This window comes from Stenella coeruleoalba (genome assembly GCF_951394435.1).
Source record: "Stenella coeruleoalba genome assembly, chromosome: 9".
Classification (NCBI taxonomy): domain Eukaryota; kingdom Metazoa; phylum Chordata; class Mammalia; order Artiodactyla; family Delphinidae; genus Stenella; species Stenella coeruleoalba.
In genome coordinates, this window is record NC_137155.1 from 14,704,036 (window position 1) to 14,719,292 (window position 15,257).

Sequence of the window (15,257 nt, forward strand, 5' to 3'; positions counted from 1 at the left end):
TGGAGATGACTTTACAAACTTAAACACTGTTTCCTTTGAATATTTAACTGAAATCATATACTGCATATCACACAAAAACGTAATTAGACACATTTATTAGTTTGATTAATTGATAAAGGATCGAGGCCACTGTTTGGATATTTATTATAAAAAAGTTGAAAATGAACAGCAGCCCACACTGAAGGTAATATAACAAGTGTGGAAGTGGCTTTTGTGTGAGAGCCACGAATTTATTTTTCTCCCTTAAAATATTTTCTCCACCTAGATACATATGAGAGGTAAATATAAATATATGGAGAGGAAGGCTGTGGTACTATCTCCGAAATAGGTATTATTCGAGAGTTGGGTTACTTTAATCAGAAAAAAATAACAATTTTGCAATATGTTCATCAACAAGTTTCATAATTGAGGACAACTAGAGGCATTTATTTTTAAAAATACTTTTGTTGGTCTTTCAATGATACAGTAAATATGTATTTTCTATAAAGCATTCAATAAATACATAAAATAATGGAATTAAAATCCTACCTAATCCCACTCACCACTCTGCAGAGATAATCACTGTTAGTATTTTGGTATATAATTTTCCAGGTGTTTCCTCTGCATTTATATAAATACTCGCTCTGTACGTCCATTCTTTTCCCGAGTTCTTGTATCATCTTTTTTTTTATTTTTTAACATCTTTATTGGAGTATAATTGCTTTACAATGGTGTTAGTTTCTGCTTTACAACAAAATGAATCAGTTATATATATACATATGTTCCCATATCTCTTCCCTCTTGTATCATCTTTACGATTGTTACTCTGAACTCTTTCTCGGGTAGATTGCCTATCTCCACGTCACTTAGTTGTTCTTCTGGGGTTTTATCTTGTTCCTTTGGAACATATTCCTCTCATTTTGTCTAAATTTCTATTTATATTTTTATATATGTGGAAGGTTAGTTACGTTTCTTGACCTTGGAGAAGTGGCCCTCTGTCGGGGACGTCCTATGTGTCCCAGCAAGTACACTCCCCTCTTGTCGCCCAAGGTTCACGGACCAGCTGGTCCCAGGGTAGGTTCCGATCTGCGTTTTCAGACTCGATTCCGCAGGCTGCTGGATCTTGGCTTCTTCGCTTCTGGTGTCTGCCGCCTGCTAGTCTAAGTGGCTTGCGCAGACTTCCTGGTGGGTGGGGCGGTGCCTGCCCACCGGTGGGTCTTTGCCCTCTGGTGGGCAGGGCCATGCCTAGAGGTGGGTGTGGGCTCAGCCTGTCCACTGATGGGTGGGGCTGCGTTCCCGCCCTGTTGCTTGTTTGGCCTGAGGCGCCCTAGCCCTGGAACCTGCCAGGGCCGGCTCTTGGTGCCCCCATGGTATCCTCCAGGGACTTCCCTGGTAGTCCAGTGATTCAGACTCTGCTCTTCCAACGCAGGGGGTGCGGGTCCTGGTCAGGGAACTAAGATCCCACATGCAGCACGGCAGGGCCAAAAAAAAAAAAAAAAAAAACCCAAACCAAAATGGCCGCCTCCAGGAGCGCTCACGCGGAGGACTATTCCCCCAGGACCTGCGTCTCCAGTGCCCTCGCTCCCACAGTGAGCCACAGCCGACCCCCGCCTCACCCGGAGACCCTCCAGGACCCGCAGGTAGGTCTGGCCCAGGCTTTGCTTTGCCCTGGGTCCCGGTGCACGTGAAACCTTGTGTGCGCCCTCCGCGAGTGGAGGAGTCTGTTCCCCCCGGCCCTGCGTGGCTCCTGCACTCAAGCCCCGCTGGCCTTGAAAGCCAAATGCTCTGGGGGCGCCTCCTCCCGAGGCCAGACCCCCAGGCTGGGCAGCCTGGCATGGGGCTCAGAGCTCTCACTCCTGTGGGAGAGCTTCTGCGATATAATTGTTCTCCAGTTTGTGGGTCGCCCACCTGGGGGTATGGGATTTGATTATATCGCGAGTGCGCCCCTCCTGCCATCTCGTTGGGTTTCTTCTTTGTGTCTTTGGTTGTAGCATATCAGTTTTGGTAGGTTCCAATCTTTGCTGTCAATGATTGTTCGGCAGTTAGTTGCGATTCGGGTGGCTCGTGAGAGGGGGCGAGCCCACGGTATTTCGATTCCACCACCCTGTCCTCTTGATGAAGACACCTTCTTCAGAAAACTCCCAGTTCTTTCAAATTCCATCAGTTTGGTTACCAAATACTTTCCCCCTGGCTTCTGCTGGTTGCTAGCAATGCCGGGCATTCCTCGGCTTCAGGCAGGGTAACGCCCATCTGTGCCTCAGCGGTCACGTGGCGCTCGTCCGGGTGTCTGTGTCCAAATTCCCCTCTTCCTGACGGTCACTCCTCTCGCAGTCCACCATCTCCCTCTATGCGTTTATATAATGATAAAAAAAAAAATTAGAAGCCTATTATACATACTGTTTCATAACCGTCAGTCGGCCCTTTATATGAAGTAGCTCTCATGTCAATAAAGCCCAGGCCAGCTTATTTATTATAATGGCCACGAGGTATTCCGTGGTGAGCATTACTCAACAGACCCTCATGTAATTAGGGATTTAGGTTGTTTCTTAACTGAATGTACTGAATAACTGAATAAACAGCTTGGTAGCTAATATCTGTGTACATCCTTAATTAGTTCTGGGGGATAAGTTCATTTAAGTGGCATTGCTGGGCCAAGGAGTATGCCCAGCAAGGAAAGTTCTTGATCCTATTGTCAGTAACCCTCCAGGATGCTTGGCCCATAGGTGTATCAAAGTGCTGATTTTCCAGCTCCTTACTAAAATTATCTTCTCCTTCTCGTAACTTTTATAAATTTTAGCTGGGAACTAGATGTCTCTCTTCATCTATGAGCCCTCTGCTGGCAACATTCTCCACACTCCAGGCAGCTGGGGAATGAATGACTAGTTTATTTTGTCAATAACGTGTGAGGATGGACTTTCGAATGTGGCTCCCAAGGCATGCCAGGGAGGACAGATTTTTATGACCCAAATAATTTTCCACTGTTATTGGGTTCTCAGGATCAGGAAGAAAAATGAGGCACAAAAGAATACAAGCCATAAATGCTGTGTTGTATTTTGTCTAATGAACATGTGTTGCTTTTCTAATTAGAAGATACTACAAACATTACGAAAGAGAGAGAGAGAGAGAGAGAGAGATTGAATGTATCAATAGTATGGATTTAAGCCAGGTAGACACGCAGACGTGAAAACTGTTTTATTGCTTACATGTGTGTTAGTCTGGGTGCTCAGAGAAGCAGGCACCAAAATGGAATTAAATGAAATGTGGACCCTATTAGAGGAAACACCTGTGAGAGAGAGTGAGGCAGGAGGTGAACAGGGCTGGGAGAACCATGACAGAGAGGGAAGAGGGACAGAAAGCTGGGGAGGAAGCCCTCCAGACTGCCTCAACGTCTAAGGAAGGTTTGGCAAGGCTACTGGGGAACGTGGACCCAAGCCAGCCATCAGGGAGTCCCTAGTCTCCAGGGACAGCTCTGCCTTCCTATCCTACAGATCTTAACAATATTTACTATTATACCTAAGAGAGGTCTCTTTCTACTAGAATGTAAGGAAACCTTTTTTGAAAGGCAAGTTTTGAAAGAAACTCTGTGGTGTGTAATTTTGCCTTTACAATTTCAGGCAGTATATGCATAAGTCTAATATATCTAGTAGCAATATTTATATGAGAGTAGTTTTATAACTAGATAATTCTAAAACCTGTAGCTGTAATATCTAGATGAGAACCACTTTGTAATGGCAAGTTTGGATCACATTAGTGATATATTTTAGAGGGAAAAAGAACATACTTGATTAGCAATTAAATTTAGATGAGAGGGAAGACTCAGAACGAGAGTGCTGATCCCAAGTCTCAGGAAGTTGTAATAACATGAATAATAGGATGAGGTCTAAAAGCAAAAGCAAAAAATGGTACTATGAATAAAGTTCCATTATGGTATCAAGGGATATCTAAGACGCTGTTGTTGAATCAAACAGATGGGTGTTTAACATTTATTAACATTTTTAGTCATCTAATGGCTTCAGATATTTATTGTCATTGAGATATTTCAGCAGCTGAAAATCACGTGAACCATTGCTTAGTAAACTTTCTTCCTTTCTGAAAAGCATTTAAAAAAACTGGCTTTGGAGGTCATCCAAAGTAGCTTCCAAGGGGTGAGCAAGTTCGGACAGTACAGGCAAGCATCAGTAGCAGCAGATTTTTTTTTTTTTGGTTGCATTGGGTCTTCGTTGCCGCGCGCGGGCTTTCTCTAGTTGCGGCGAGCGGAGGCTACTCTTCGTTGCGGTGCACGGGCTTCTCATTGTGCTGGATTCTCGTTGCGGAGCACAGGCCCTAGAGTGCGCAGGCTTCAGTAGTTGAAGCTTGCGGGCTCAGTAGTTGTGGCGCACGGGCTTAGTTGCTCCGTGGCATGTGGGATATCCCCGGACCAGGGATCGAACCCACGTCCCCTGCATTGGCAGGCAGATTCTTAACCACTGCACCACCAGGGAAGTCCCCAATAGCAGCAGATTAACTCCAGTGAAAAGAAAGGGCGCCAAGAGACTCCAGGAAGAGGGCCATAAAATAGAGCATAGCATATTTTAGGAAATCTGTCCATTTTCTGCAGAGCATCTGCTTACAGGGAACAGGATCCAGGGAGGGGATCCTGGAAAGTATTAGGCTCTAATCCAGAATGCTTCAGGTCTCCTGTCTTGGAAGGGGGCTAGAGGGGCCAAGTAGGGCAATCAGAGAAGCTCTGGCTTCAAGGTCAAGGTGCATGACTGAGCCAGTGCTGAAGGATGGAGACTGTTGTGTATGGTACAGTTCATGAAGAGCAGACCCATCCCCAGCTCTTTCTGGCTGTTGGGATAGTGGTGCTTCCTTCCCGCACAGGCACACCATTGCCTACCTTCTGAGCCAGTCCATGTATTTGGACCCATATCCCCACCGTCATGCGCTTCTCATCATGGTTACAAATCTCAGCGCAGTGCTTCAAGGCACACCCACCAATTTTGCAGTCCTCAACTGCCTCAGCCACAGTGGCCAAGGATATGTGTGTTCTGCCTCAAGTCCAGCTAAGATTCAAGACCACATCACTGAGCTGGAGCCTTGATACCTTTCTAGTCTTTCCTAACCTTTCTTCCTCTGGGACAAGAAGATATTCCCAGATACCACCAACCCCGGCTCCCCCAAATGCCTGCCTCATGCTGCTGCATCCCACTCACCAAATTTAATCTCCTCAAGACCAACACTGGCACAAACTAAAGTTTAATTGAATATCTCTTTGGACATTGATTGTTAGGTTTCTGACTGAAAGCTAATTCTACAATCTGAAAGAAATAGCTTTTCCCTACGTCTTGCTTTTAAAATCTTCGTACAGCTACGTACACATAGACAACTGAGTGAATCATGCCATCTGCTGGTTATTAAGAGTTTTTGGCTTTCATGCTTTTGAAGTCCTGGACCACTCCTGAGGCAATGACAGTGTGTCACTTAACACAGTCATATTACGAATGCCCGATACTACCAGGCGTGTCAAGCATCAGATAAGTGTATTCAATTTGAAGGGGTGAGGAAGGTGAAGGTTTTTACTCTATTTATTTCTCTGCATAATCCAAAGAAACCCAATAATTAATTTACCCTAGTTTGAAAAAAAATGTATTCTAAAGGGAAAAAATGAGAACTATACTTATGGATAATTCACATGCAATTAGATTTTGTATAAGTTACCAATACAGATGGGTATTCACAGGTGTGCTTTTCAAAACCGTGCTGGAATACTAGAGTTTGGGAGTGAGTAATATTTTATAAATACCAAATGATCAAGAGGTGATGTCAGCAAGATGGTGGCAGAGTAGGAAGCCCTAGACCATCCTTCCCCGCAAACTCACCAGGTCAGCAAATATTCATGGACAGATTCCCTTGTGAGAAATCCAGAAACTAAGTGAAAAGCCCCTGCACTGTAGGTGGCCATGAAAGCAGACCCTCCCACCTCAGGCTTAAGGCACCCTTAGGAGTGCCACACAACCAGAAAGAGACCCCCTAACTCCAGGGGAGGGAAGGAGTTCGTTCACGTGTCCGGCGCTCCAGCTTTCCTGAGAGGGATCCCAGAGGATTAACTTCTGTCTTGTCAGCCTTGGAGTTGGATGGACCCACTGCAGCCTAACAACCTGGCGAGAACAGAGATGGCAGCTTAGGATGTCAAACATCAGAGGTCCCTCTTGCGCCCAGTGCAGAGAGAGCAGATGAAAAAGCAGAGGTCTGGAGAGAGGCCCCGCATCCCACATGGGCAGGAGGGCCATATGGGCTCTGGCTCGAACGACCTCTGCAGCCTCCCCATCAGAGGCACAGTGTGAGGACCTGCTTGTCCAGGCAGTTGCCTTGGTGGGGAGGGGTAGGACCTGGCCACACAGGCCTAGAGGGCATGGATGCGCGCGGCCAGGTACCGGGTTGCAAACTGCGCTGCCCACACCATGCAACTCTCAGCACCCAAGGAGCCCAGATCCCCACCCCTGTGTCTGGACTGTGTAGGCAGAGGCAGGGTCACAGGAATGGGTACCTAGGGGCCATAGTGCCCTGCCAAGGTCAGCTCACTCCAAAAGAAAGGAACCTGTTTCCCTGAAGGTTTTAATTCTTATGAAGACCAGTTAATCTTTTTCCTTTGTTGCCTGTGCTTTTGGGGTCATATTTAAGAAACTATTGCCTAATCCAAGGTCTTGCAGATTTTCCCCTGTTTTTTTCTTGTAAGAGTTTTAGCTCTTAAATGTAGGTCTTTAATCCATTCTGAATTATTTTTTTGTATATAGTGTAAGGTCAGTGGTCCAAGTTCATTATTTTAAAGGATAGCTAGTTTTCCCAGTACTATTTACTGAAGAGACTGTTCTCTTCTCACTGAATGACCTTGGCACCTTTGTCAAACACCAACTGACCATGGATGTAAAAGTTTATTGATAGGTTCTCAGTTCTATTCCATTTGTTTATGTGTCTTTCCTTATGCCACTACCACACTGTTTTGACCAGTGTCACTTTGTAATACGTTTTGAAATCAAGAAGTGAGAGTACTCCAACTTTGTTCTTTTTCAAGATTATTTAGCTATCCTGAGTCCCTTGAAATTTGATAATGAATTTTAGTATGGGTTTTTCCATTCCTGCAAAAAATACTGTTGGGATTTTTATAGAGATTGCATTGAATCTCTATATTAATTTGGGTAGCATTGTCATCTTAACAGTATTAAGTTTTCCAGTCCATGAACATAGGATATCTTTCTACTTATTAGTGTCTTCTTTAGTTTCATCATTGTTTTATAAGTTTCAGTGTAAAAGTCTTGCACTCGTACATGGATTAAGTTTACTCCTAAGTATTTTACTCTTTTGATGCTGTAGTAAATTGAATTTTTTTAAATTAATTTTTATTGGAGTATAGTCGCTTTACAATGTTATGTTAGTTTCTGCTGTGCAGCAAAATGAATCAACTATACATATACATATATCCCCTCTTTTTTTGGATTTCCTTTCCATTTAGGTCACCATAGTGCATTAAGTAGAGTTCCCCATGCTATACAGCATGTTGTCATTAGTTTTATATATAGTATCAATAGTGTATATGTGTCAATCCCAATCTCCCAATTCCTCCCCCCACCTTCCCCCTTGGTATCCATACATTTGTTCTCTACGTCTGTGTCTGATTTTGAAAATCCTACCCATTTTTCAAGATCTATTTCATCCCTTACCTTCTCCAGCTCCTACCCATCAGACATACACCCATCGATTCAGCCCTGAAATATACACTAATTCAAAATCCCCTGTATTATTCATAATGTTCCCCTCATCACAAAAGGGAGGGATATGTTGACGTTAGATCTACACCATATTTCTAATAGATGCTATAAACAGAATGTAGTTCTACTCACCACCACCCCCCAGTCATTCATCATTGACATGCTTAATAATGTACTGTCTGATGATAGTTATAATTAGGTATTGTTTCTGTGAGTTTTATCTCCCCATTATATTTGCATTTCCCTGAAGGTAACAGCCTTCATGATGGTGTATTAACCAAGAACCCACAGTTCAAGCGGACATACAATACATATTTTCCCAACATAAATGTTCAAGGGTTGTGACATCATGCTTTGGTTTATAGTTGAGTCAGACTAATGGAACGAGCTGCACTATACCAGAATTTATTTCATGCATCTAATATTTTGATACAGTCTCCTTATACCTGGAGGAATCATAGCCTAAATGGTAATATCAGGAAACAGCGTGCTTGCTCGTCTGTCCCTGAGGAACCTGCTGGGTGTGGAGGGCTCGCTCCCCTTCCCTTTGCTTCCTTATTATGCTCCGGAGGCTGAGTCTCCATTTGCCTCATCCAGGTGGGCACTCCACTCCACACGTGAAGAAGCTGTAGAGTCATGCTCATGTCAGCAGCCAGCGTCGTATAGGTGTGCATTCGTGAGCCTGCTCTTTGCAAGTAAAGAAGGAAAGCAGGTTTGATGGGAAAAATCATCTGTCTTACACTCTGTCTCCCACATTGCCCAGGATAGAAAAGTTTTTAAGTTTTCCATCAACAACTGAGCAGACTCAATCCACATACGTATTATGTTGCTACTTGTCCCCAGTAAGCACCTCTTTGTCAAGGAATAGAAATGATTGCCTTTTACTCTACACTTTCTAATATTCTATTCTATTCCCTTATCATATAGCACCCAGCGGTAGTTAATAGGCTCCAAGTTTCCAGATGCTTAGAGAATAGAGTTGAGGCTGCTGAATGAGACTTTGGCCATTCAGAGTGAAGAAGTGGAGGGAGATCAAGGAGAGAGACTGATGAGCCTGAGTCATGGCAGATGGCACGGACAGCTCAAGACCAAGGCTTGCAAACCCACGGGTGTCTCTCTTGCCCCACTGTCTCCCAGGTCCCTGGCATCTACAAGGCTTGGCTTTGAGGCTCCCAGGCTGCTGTGGAACCGCAGAGTGTGTCTGGCAGGTGAGGTTTAATACAGGGACATGGGAAAAGGTCTGGTCTTTCCACAACAGCCTTGTCTTAGGCCCAGCCACTGTAACAAGAAAAGAGGATAGAGTAATAATTAAAGAGGTACTGTACTTTAGTTTTTCTCAGGGTTCTCAGCAACAAAGTCTTCAAACACTCTATTAATAGCCTCCACTGCCTCCTGCGTATCAGAAGCTCCATGGACAGCATTTTTCAACATACTTCTTCCAAACTGGGCTCGGATAGAGTCTGGGGACAGAAATCTTGCTTCCTCTGGGTCTGTGGGACCCATCAATCGTCTCCAGTCTGAAATAGCATTCCACTTGGTCAGGATCATGACCAAAGATGGACCCCTGCAAACAACAATGGTTTCAGAAGACTTGGGCTATTGGCAACTGTAGAGACTGCACACACAGCTAAAGACAGAATGCCACAGCTCCATCCAGAGAGCTCATCCTTATTCTTTGTCCTTGTCAGTGTGATTTTGTGCTTTCTTTTTCTTCTTTGTTTATTAATTTTTTTTTTTTTTTTTTTGGCTGCACGGTGCGTTTTATAGGATCTTAGTTCCCCAACCAGGGATCGAACCTGTGCCCCCTGCACTGGAAGCTGGGAGTCCTAACCACTGGACCGCCTGAGAATTCCCTTGCAACAGCGTTTTGTGCCAGAAGAGTGTTGTAGTTTAATTGCAGGGATACGTGCCAGGCACTATTCCAATTACTTTCAATGTAAATTACTTTCAGTATATGAAGTACTTAGCCCTCACATTCGTACCTGTGAGGTAGGTACTATTATCATCCCCATTTTATGGATAAGGAAACTAAGGCAAAGATTAAATATGTTGCCAAAGCAGGGATTTCAAATCAGATACCTCTATATCTAATGTGAAAACCTAAAAAAACAGAGAAAGGAAGGAGAGAGAGGAAAACAGAGAAGGAAAGAAGGAATTAGACAAAAAAAAAGAACTCCAAATACTACCAGGGTGTCTTTTCATGAATTGTATTAAAAATGCAATATTTTCATGAATTTTTGTATTTTTCAAAGTTTCTACAATGAACAGTTACCACTTTTATAATGTAAAGACCTATATATCAGAAACTTACTCCGATAAAACTTCCAATACATCTTTATAAAAGGCTTTTCCTTTTATTTTAAAATAAATTTTGTCCGCTTCCTCGTCAGTTAGGAGCGTCTCCTTCATCTGTGTTATATCAAATCCAGCCTCTTTGATAAGCGTCAGGATATCCTCTAGGGAAAACAGATATTTGGTAGTCTTGGCAGACTGCCTCTATTTTTGCTCCGTATTCAAGTGGATTGAAATAACTAAGGAAGGTCACACTGTTACTTGAATCCAGTGGTTTTAAAAAACCAAAACTATGCTAAACTAAACTGAAAAAGCACCAGTTGGACGTTCGGAAGAACTTCAGTATGTTAACGCGGATGTTCAGTCTCAGATCCATCTTTCCAGAATCCATCTGGGAGGAAATCTGCTCCTGGGCTAAAAAGTGAACACGTGTTTTCATCCCTGTGCTGCACATGCCAAGGAACTTCCTGCTGCATGTGGATTGAAAGGGCCAGCCTCTCTGAGCTCTTCTCCCTGAACCGGCAGGGCACCACTACGGGAACTAAATGAAGTCAATCTGGTCAAAATTCCACCAACAGCCTAAACTTGGAGCACTCCCTCGTGACGATGAAGGTGCTCATTGCTTTATTCTCTCAACTTTACTGCAGTTTGCAAAATTTCACAAAATGGAAGAAAAATGTATACATCGGCTCTATTTTTATATATTTACCTCTTTGCTCTTGTGTTACATGAGGTTTAATCAGTGCTGCAGTGTGTTCAGGAGGAAAGAAATACTGTATGTCCCTTTCGGCAGCTTCTAGTGAATCACTTCCATACAACTGGTTGATAGGCAAACTCTCCATTGCAAATTGTGCGCATAAACTTTGAAAAAGAAGTCAAGTCAAAAACTTATAACATGACATATAATATAACACAACATAACACAATGTAAAACTATTCATGTTTGCATCGTGCAAGCGGAAGTAACTGCAGAGTGGCTTGGGGCATGCTACTTCCTTCCAGGGAGGAACAGTCGTTAGGAAGAAAGGACATGAACATTTCAGTAATAGTCATAATGGAGACTGACAGCTGTGAAAGATGGAATGAACGCCCTGGTGCAGTGAAAAAGCACAGACTATAGAACCCTGGTGGCATCACTTGTTAGCTGTGTGATACTGGGCAATTAGTTCCCTTCTCTCTGCTTCAGTTGTCTCAAACATAAATATGATAATAAACCCTGTTTTGGAAGGAGGTCTTGAGGATGTAATCAGATGATGTATTTGAAATATATGGTACATATTAAGCTGTCAATAAATATTCCTTCCCCTTCTTTCATCACTAAATAATATCAAGCACTAGAGACGTCATTTGACCCTATATCAAAGATACCAAATTATAAATATTGAATCCAGGAGACACTGCAGTGGAACCCTCCAGGTGAGCAAAAGCAATAAAAGAGGAGAGTACAGGATGGCTTTGTGGAGAGAGGCAGGAGTGACATTGATGGTAATGGGCAATCCATGTTGGGGTAGACAGATTATTCTGGTTCCGTTTCTGTATGATAGGTGAATACATACCTCTAAAATCAGTTATCGTTCCTCAGTGTTTTTCAGTTGCCCCTTTTTCTTTCTGTCTCTCCATCTATTTATATTTCAGTAGAGGAGATACTTATCGCTCATTACATTTTCTGCCCTTCACACACAGTCCTAAGCAAGCGACCCACAAAATCCAGCCACAGTGAATAACCTCCATTCTTGTTAATAGGCTGACATCACTGGAAACTTGGCTTTCTGTCCTCAACTTAAAGACCCTCTTCTTGCCTCTCTGGTTTCAGTGACCATTTCAGATTTCCTTTTTTCGTTATCCAACTTGACCCTCCCACTCAGCCCTTGGCTGTTCTCACACCTCTGGTTTGAAGATATTAGCAGACTAAGACGCTTGGAGCCTGTGATTGCCAGGGATGGGGGATTTGCACAATGAATGATAAAAACAGCCTAACCCATCATCAGCACTGACTCCATTCAATGCAGAGAACTACAAGCAGCCCCTCTGTTAGGCTGTTAGACGTGGTTATTGGAAAAAGTGTGTGTGTGTGTGTGTGTGTGTGTGTGTGTAAGGATGGGAGAGAAGGGTTGCTGTGTTTCTCTTGCATGCAAGTGACTGTATTTCAGATTAAGCAATGGGGAGTGTAGACTATGACGCCCAAGGGCAGGAAAGGGCAGAGCTCTGCTGAAGGAGTTATTTCTAAAGCAACCTGGAAAACGGGGACCGATCAAAAATAATAGTTAAGAGTAATTGTGAACTTGTGGCAACATTAGGGGTCGTAAGGGCTTAGGATGGGAACTCTCACTATAATAGTGGGGAGGAGAGGGGCAATTACTGAGTTCCTTCACCTGGAGAAAATGTCTCTATGCTGGTACGTAGCCTCCACACGTGGAACCACAATTTCTAGAAGAGTGTGCCTACATGCATAGGCCAGGTATTGATAGGAATTCCTCTCTCTGATGCCATGTATCGCATTCTCTGCTACATTTCATTTAAGAGGTTCTGTGGCACCCTGCTCATTCCACATAAAGAGTGTCCAACACATATTATCCTTTACAGCAATTGTCTGGCACAGGAGCAAAGACGTAAGTGAGTAGGGCTAAAAGGAGGGGTGAAATATATCCATTCAGGACAAGTGCAATTCATGATCTCCTACCCAAAAGAAAACATTGCAACTTTTATATACGTGATGTTTCATTAGTCCTGTTATTTATTGTGGCAGTGGGTATGCAAGTTTGCTGTGCCTGATAAAGCATCTTTATTCCTGCTCACTTAAACGAGGGCTCTTCTTCCCCTGACTTCAGTCCTACTCTGAAGTCAGCACAGAGAATTCAAGCGAATTACAATTCAGTTTGTTTCCATCAGCTGCATGCCAAGAATGGAAATGCAGGAGGTACTGTCTCCCTCCTCTAGCTGAGACCAAGCCCAACGGCTAAGATCAAAAAGGATTTTTAAAATGCTGCCTAGGTGACAGCTAACATGCCAGGGTTGAACTGATTACAAAGTTCTAAGATGCATCAGTACTTTAACTTAGTAAATGTTCCTACCAAATTGTAGGCTACATATTAATCATCGTCTTGAAACTTTTTTTTTTTAACATCTTTATTGGAGTATAATTGCTTTACATTGTTGGGTTAGTTTCTGCTGTATAACAAAGTGAATCAGCTATACGTATACATATATCCCCATATCCCCTCCCTCCCACCCTCCCTATCCCACCCCTCTAGGTGGGCACAAAGCTCCGAGCTGATCTCCCTGTGCTATGCGGCTGCTTCCCACTAGCTATCTATTTTACATTCAGTACTGTATATATGTCAGTGCCACTCTCTCACTTCATCCCAGCTTACCCTTCCCCCTCCCCGTGTCCTCAAGTCCATTCTCTACGTCTGCGTCTTTTATTCCTGTCCTGCCCCTAGGTTCTTCAGAACCATTTTTTTCCCTTAGATTCCATATATATGTGTTAGCATACGGTATTTGTTTTTCTCTTTCTGACTTACTTCACTCTGTATGACAGACTCTAGGTGCATCCACCTCACTACAAATAGCTCAATTTCGTTTCTTTTTATGGCTGAGTAATATTCCATTGTATATATGTGCCACATCTTCTTTATCCATTCATCTGTCGATGGACACTTAGGTTGCTTCCATGTCCTGGCTATTGTAAACAGTGCTGCAATGAACATTGGGGTGCATGTGTCTTTTTGAATTATGGTTTTCTCTGGGTATATGCCCAGTAGTGGGATTGCTGGGTCATATGGTAGTTCTATTTGTAGTTTTTTAAGGAACCTCCATACTGTTCTCCATAGTGGTTGTGTCAATTTACATTCCCACCAACAAGTGCAAGAAGGTTCCCTTTTTGTCTTGAAATGGTTGTGATCAATTAAAGGATCTGAAGCAACTATCACACGCTTCTCAAAAGAACTTCTCCTAACTAGTGCATGGGGCAGATGTGTCTGCCAAGATATGGCCTTTTGGCTGGGTAGCTACCACCTACCAGTCTCAAACCAAGCAGCCCACAACCTTCTCTTGCAAAGCCTCAGAAGAGAACCTTGGACTAGAGCTCTGGTTCCTATACCCCCATATCCCCCCAAAAATCACCATGGCTCCCATGAAAAAAGTTTGAGACCCATGACGTGAATCATACCTGTCTGGAAGGTATTCTTTGGCTTCTTCCACAGAGCTTGGTCCAATTAACTGTTTCCAGTGTCCTAAACCATTTTCTCTTACTAAAACAAGGACTAGAGATGGACCGCTGTTAGAAAAGAAGAAACAAAGTTAATGAAAGGATAGCTTGTAGCTATTTATAGGTAGATAATACAAGTGTGTTTGTTAGATGAAAAAAGTAAAATAACCCTTTTTATCAAGAGTATGAAATTAATTTCTGTTGGTGTACTCTCGAGAGCATCTTCATAAAAGAATGGAAGCGGAGAAAGGAAGGGAAGAGAAGGGACTTGGTTCTGATAGGGTGGTCCCTATATCGTCCCCATGCTCCTGCTGATTTATATACCCTTGCTGGCTTTCTGCCCCAGCTGCTGTTTCATTTACTCTTCTAGAAACCTGACAGATTTCTAGCATCCCATTCGTCTCCTAGGACTAGTGATCTTTAGGATTACCAAAGTCCTTGAGAGTCAGTCACAGCTCTCTTACTTGGACTTCAGGATGCTGCACACTCTGGCTTCCAGCATTCAACTCAACTGGACTCCAGGGGCTTCACCCAGAACCTTGCTTTACTCTAATAACATTCCAGGAGGACCAGAGAAGACACACAGTTGAGCAGGGAATCAAAATGGGAGGGAGATTGGCAAAGAAGTAGACTCAGCACATCTTTACAGCATTGAGAGATTTGGCAACTTGTACAGAAAGCAGGGTTAAGAGGTTTAAATGATTCAAACGTAAGTCAGACTGTGCTTTCTCAACCTGCAATCTGTTTTACCTGGTCATATTTTCTATAAGATTTCCAAAATAATCTTTATTTTCATGTTCCATGCACAGTGTTTTTGCTTCTTTTTCTGATAACACTATTTGTCTCTGCATCAGTATTTTAAAGCCTTCATCTTGAATAATATTCAAAACATCCTCTAAATAAAAAGTCATAATAAGTTTTAAAGTGCTAGATTATTGGTTATACACACAATACAGACTGCATTATCATGAGGACATAGAATGCATTTCATTCTCATGTGAAATTTAAGTTTATAAAAATAGCTTATTAGA

At 43.0% G+C, this 15,257-nt stretch overlaps 2 protein-coding genes across 3 annotated transcripts in view; one reads left to right on the forward strand and one right to left on the reverse strand.

Annotated features, from left to right (window-relative positions):
- The first annotated feature begins 1,255 nt into the window (after window positions 1–1,255).
- PNPLA8 (patatin like domain 8, phospholipase A2) overlaps window positions 1,256–15,257 on the forward strand; it is a 134,657-nt gene continuing 120,655 nt past the window's right edge. Inside the window, exon 1 of one of the 2 annotated variants that reach the window (XM_079931837.1) lies at window positions 1,256–1,619. The gene's annotated coding sequence lies outside the window, so the exon portion shown is untranslated. The remainder of the gene's footprint in view (window positions 1,620–15,257) is intronic. The other variant, XM_079931839.1, reaches the window with a different exon arrangement.
- The window catches only part of NME8 (NME/NM23 family member 8), a gene marked incomplete at its 5' end in the record, with an annotated part of 28,355 nt that continues 21,664 nt past the window's right edge, over window positions 8,567–15,257 (reverse strand). The window contains 5 exons of the mRNA XM_079931633.1: window positions 8,567–9,291; window positions 10,039–10,183; window positions 10,729–10,880; window positions 14,188–14,295; window positions 14,977–15,121. Of these exons, the coding sequence (XP_079787759.1) occupies window positions 9,054–9,291; window positions 10,039–10,183; window positions 10,729–10,880; window positions 14,188–14,295; window positions 14,977–15,121 (788 nt within the window). The 3' untranslated portion in view covers window positions 8,567–9,053. The remainder of the gene's footprint in view (window positions 9,292–10,038; window positions 10,184–10,728; window positions 10,881–14,187; window positions 14,296–14,976; window positions 15,122–15,257) is intronic.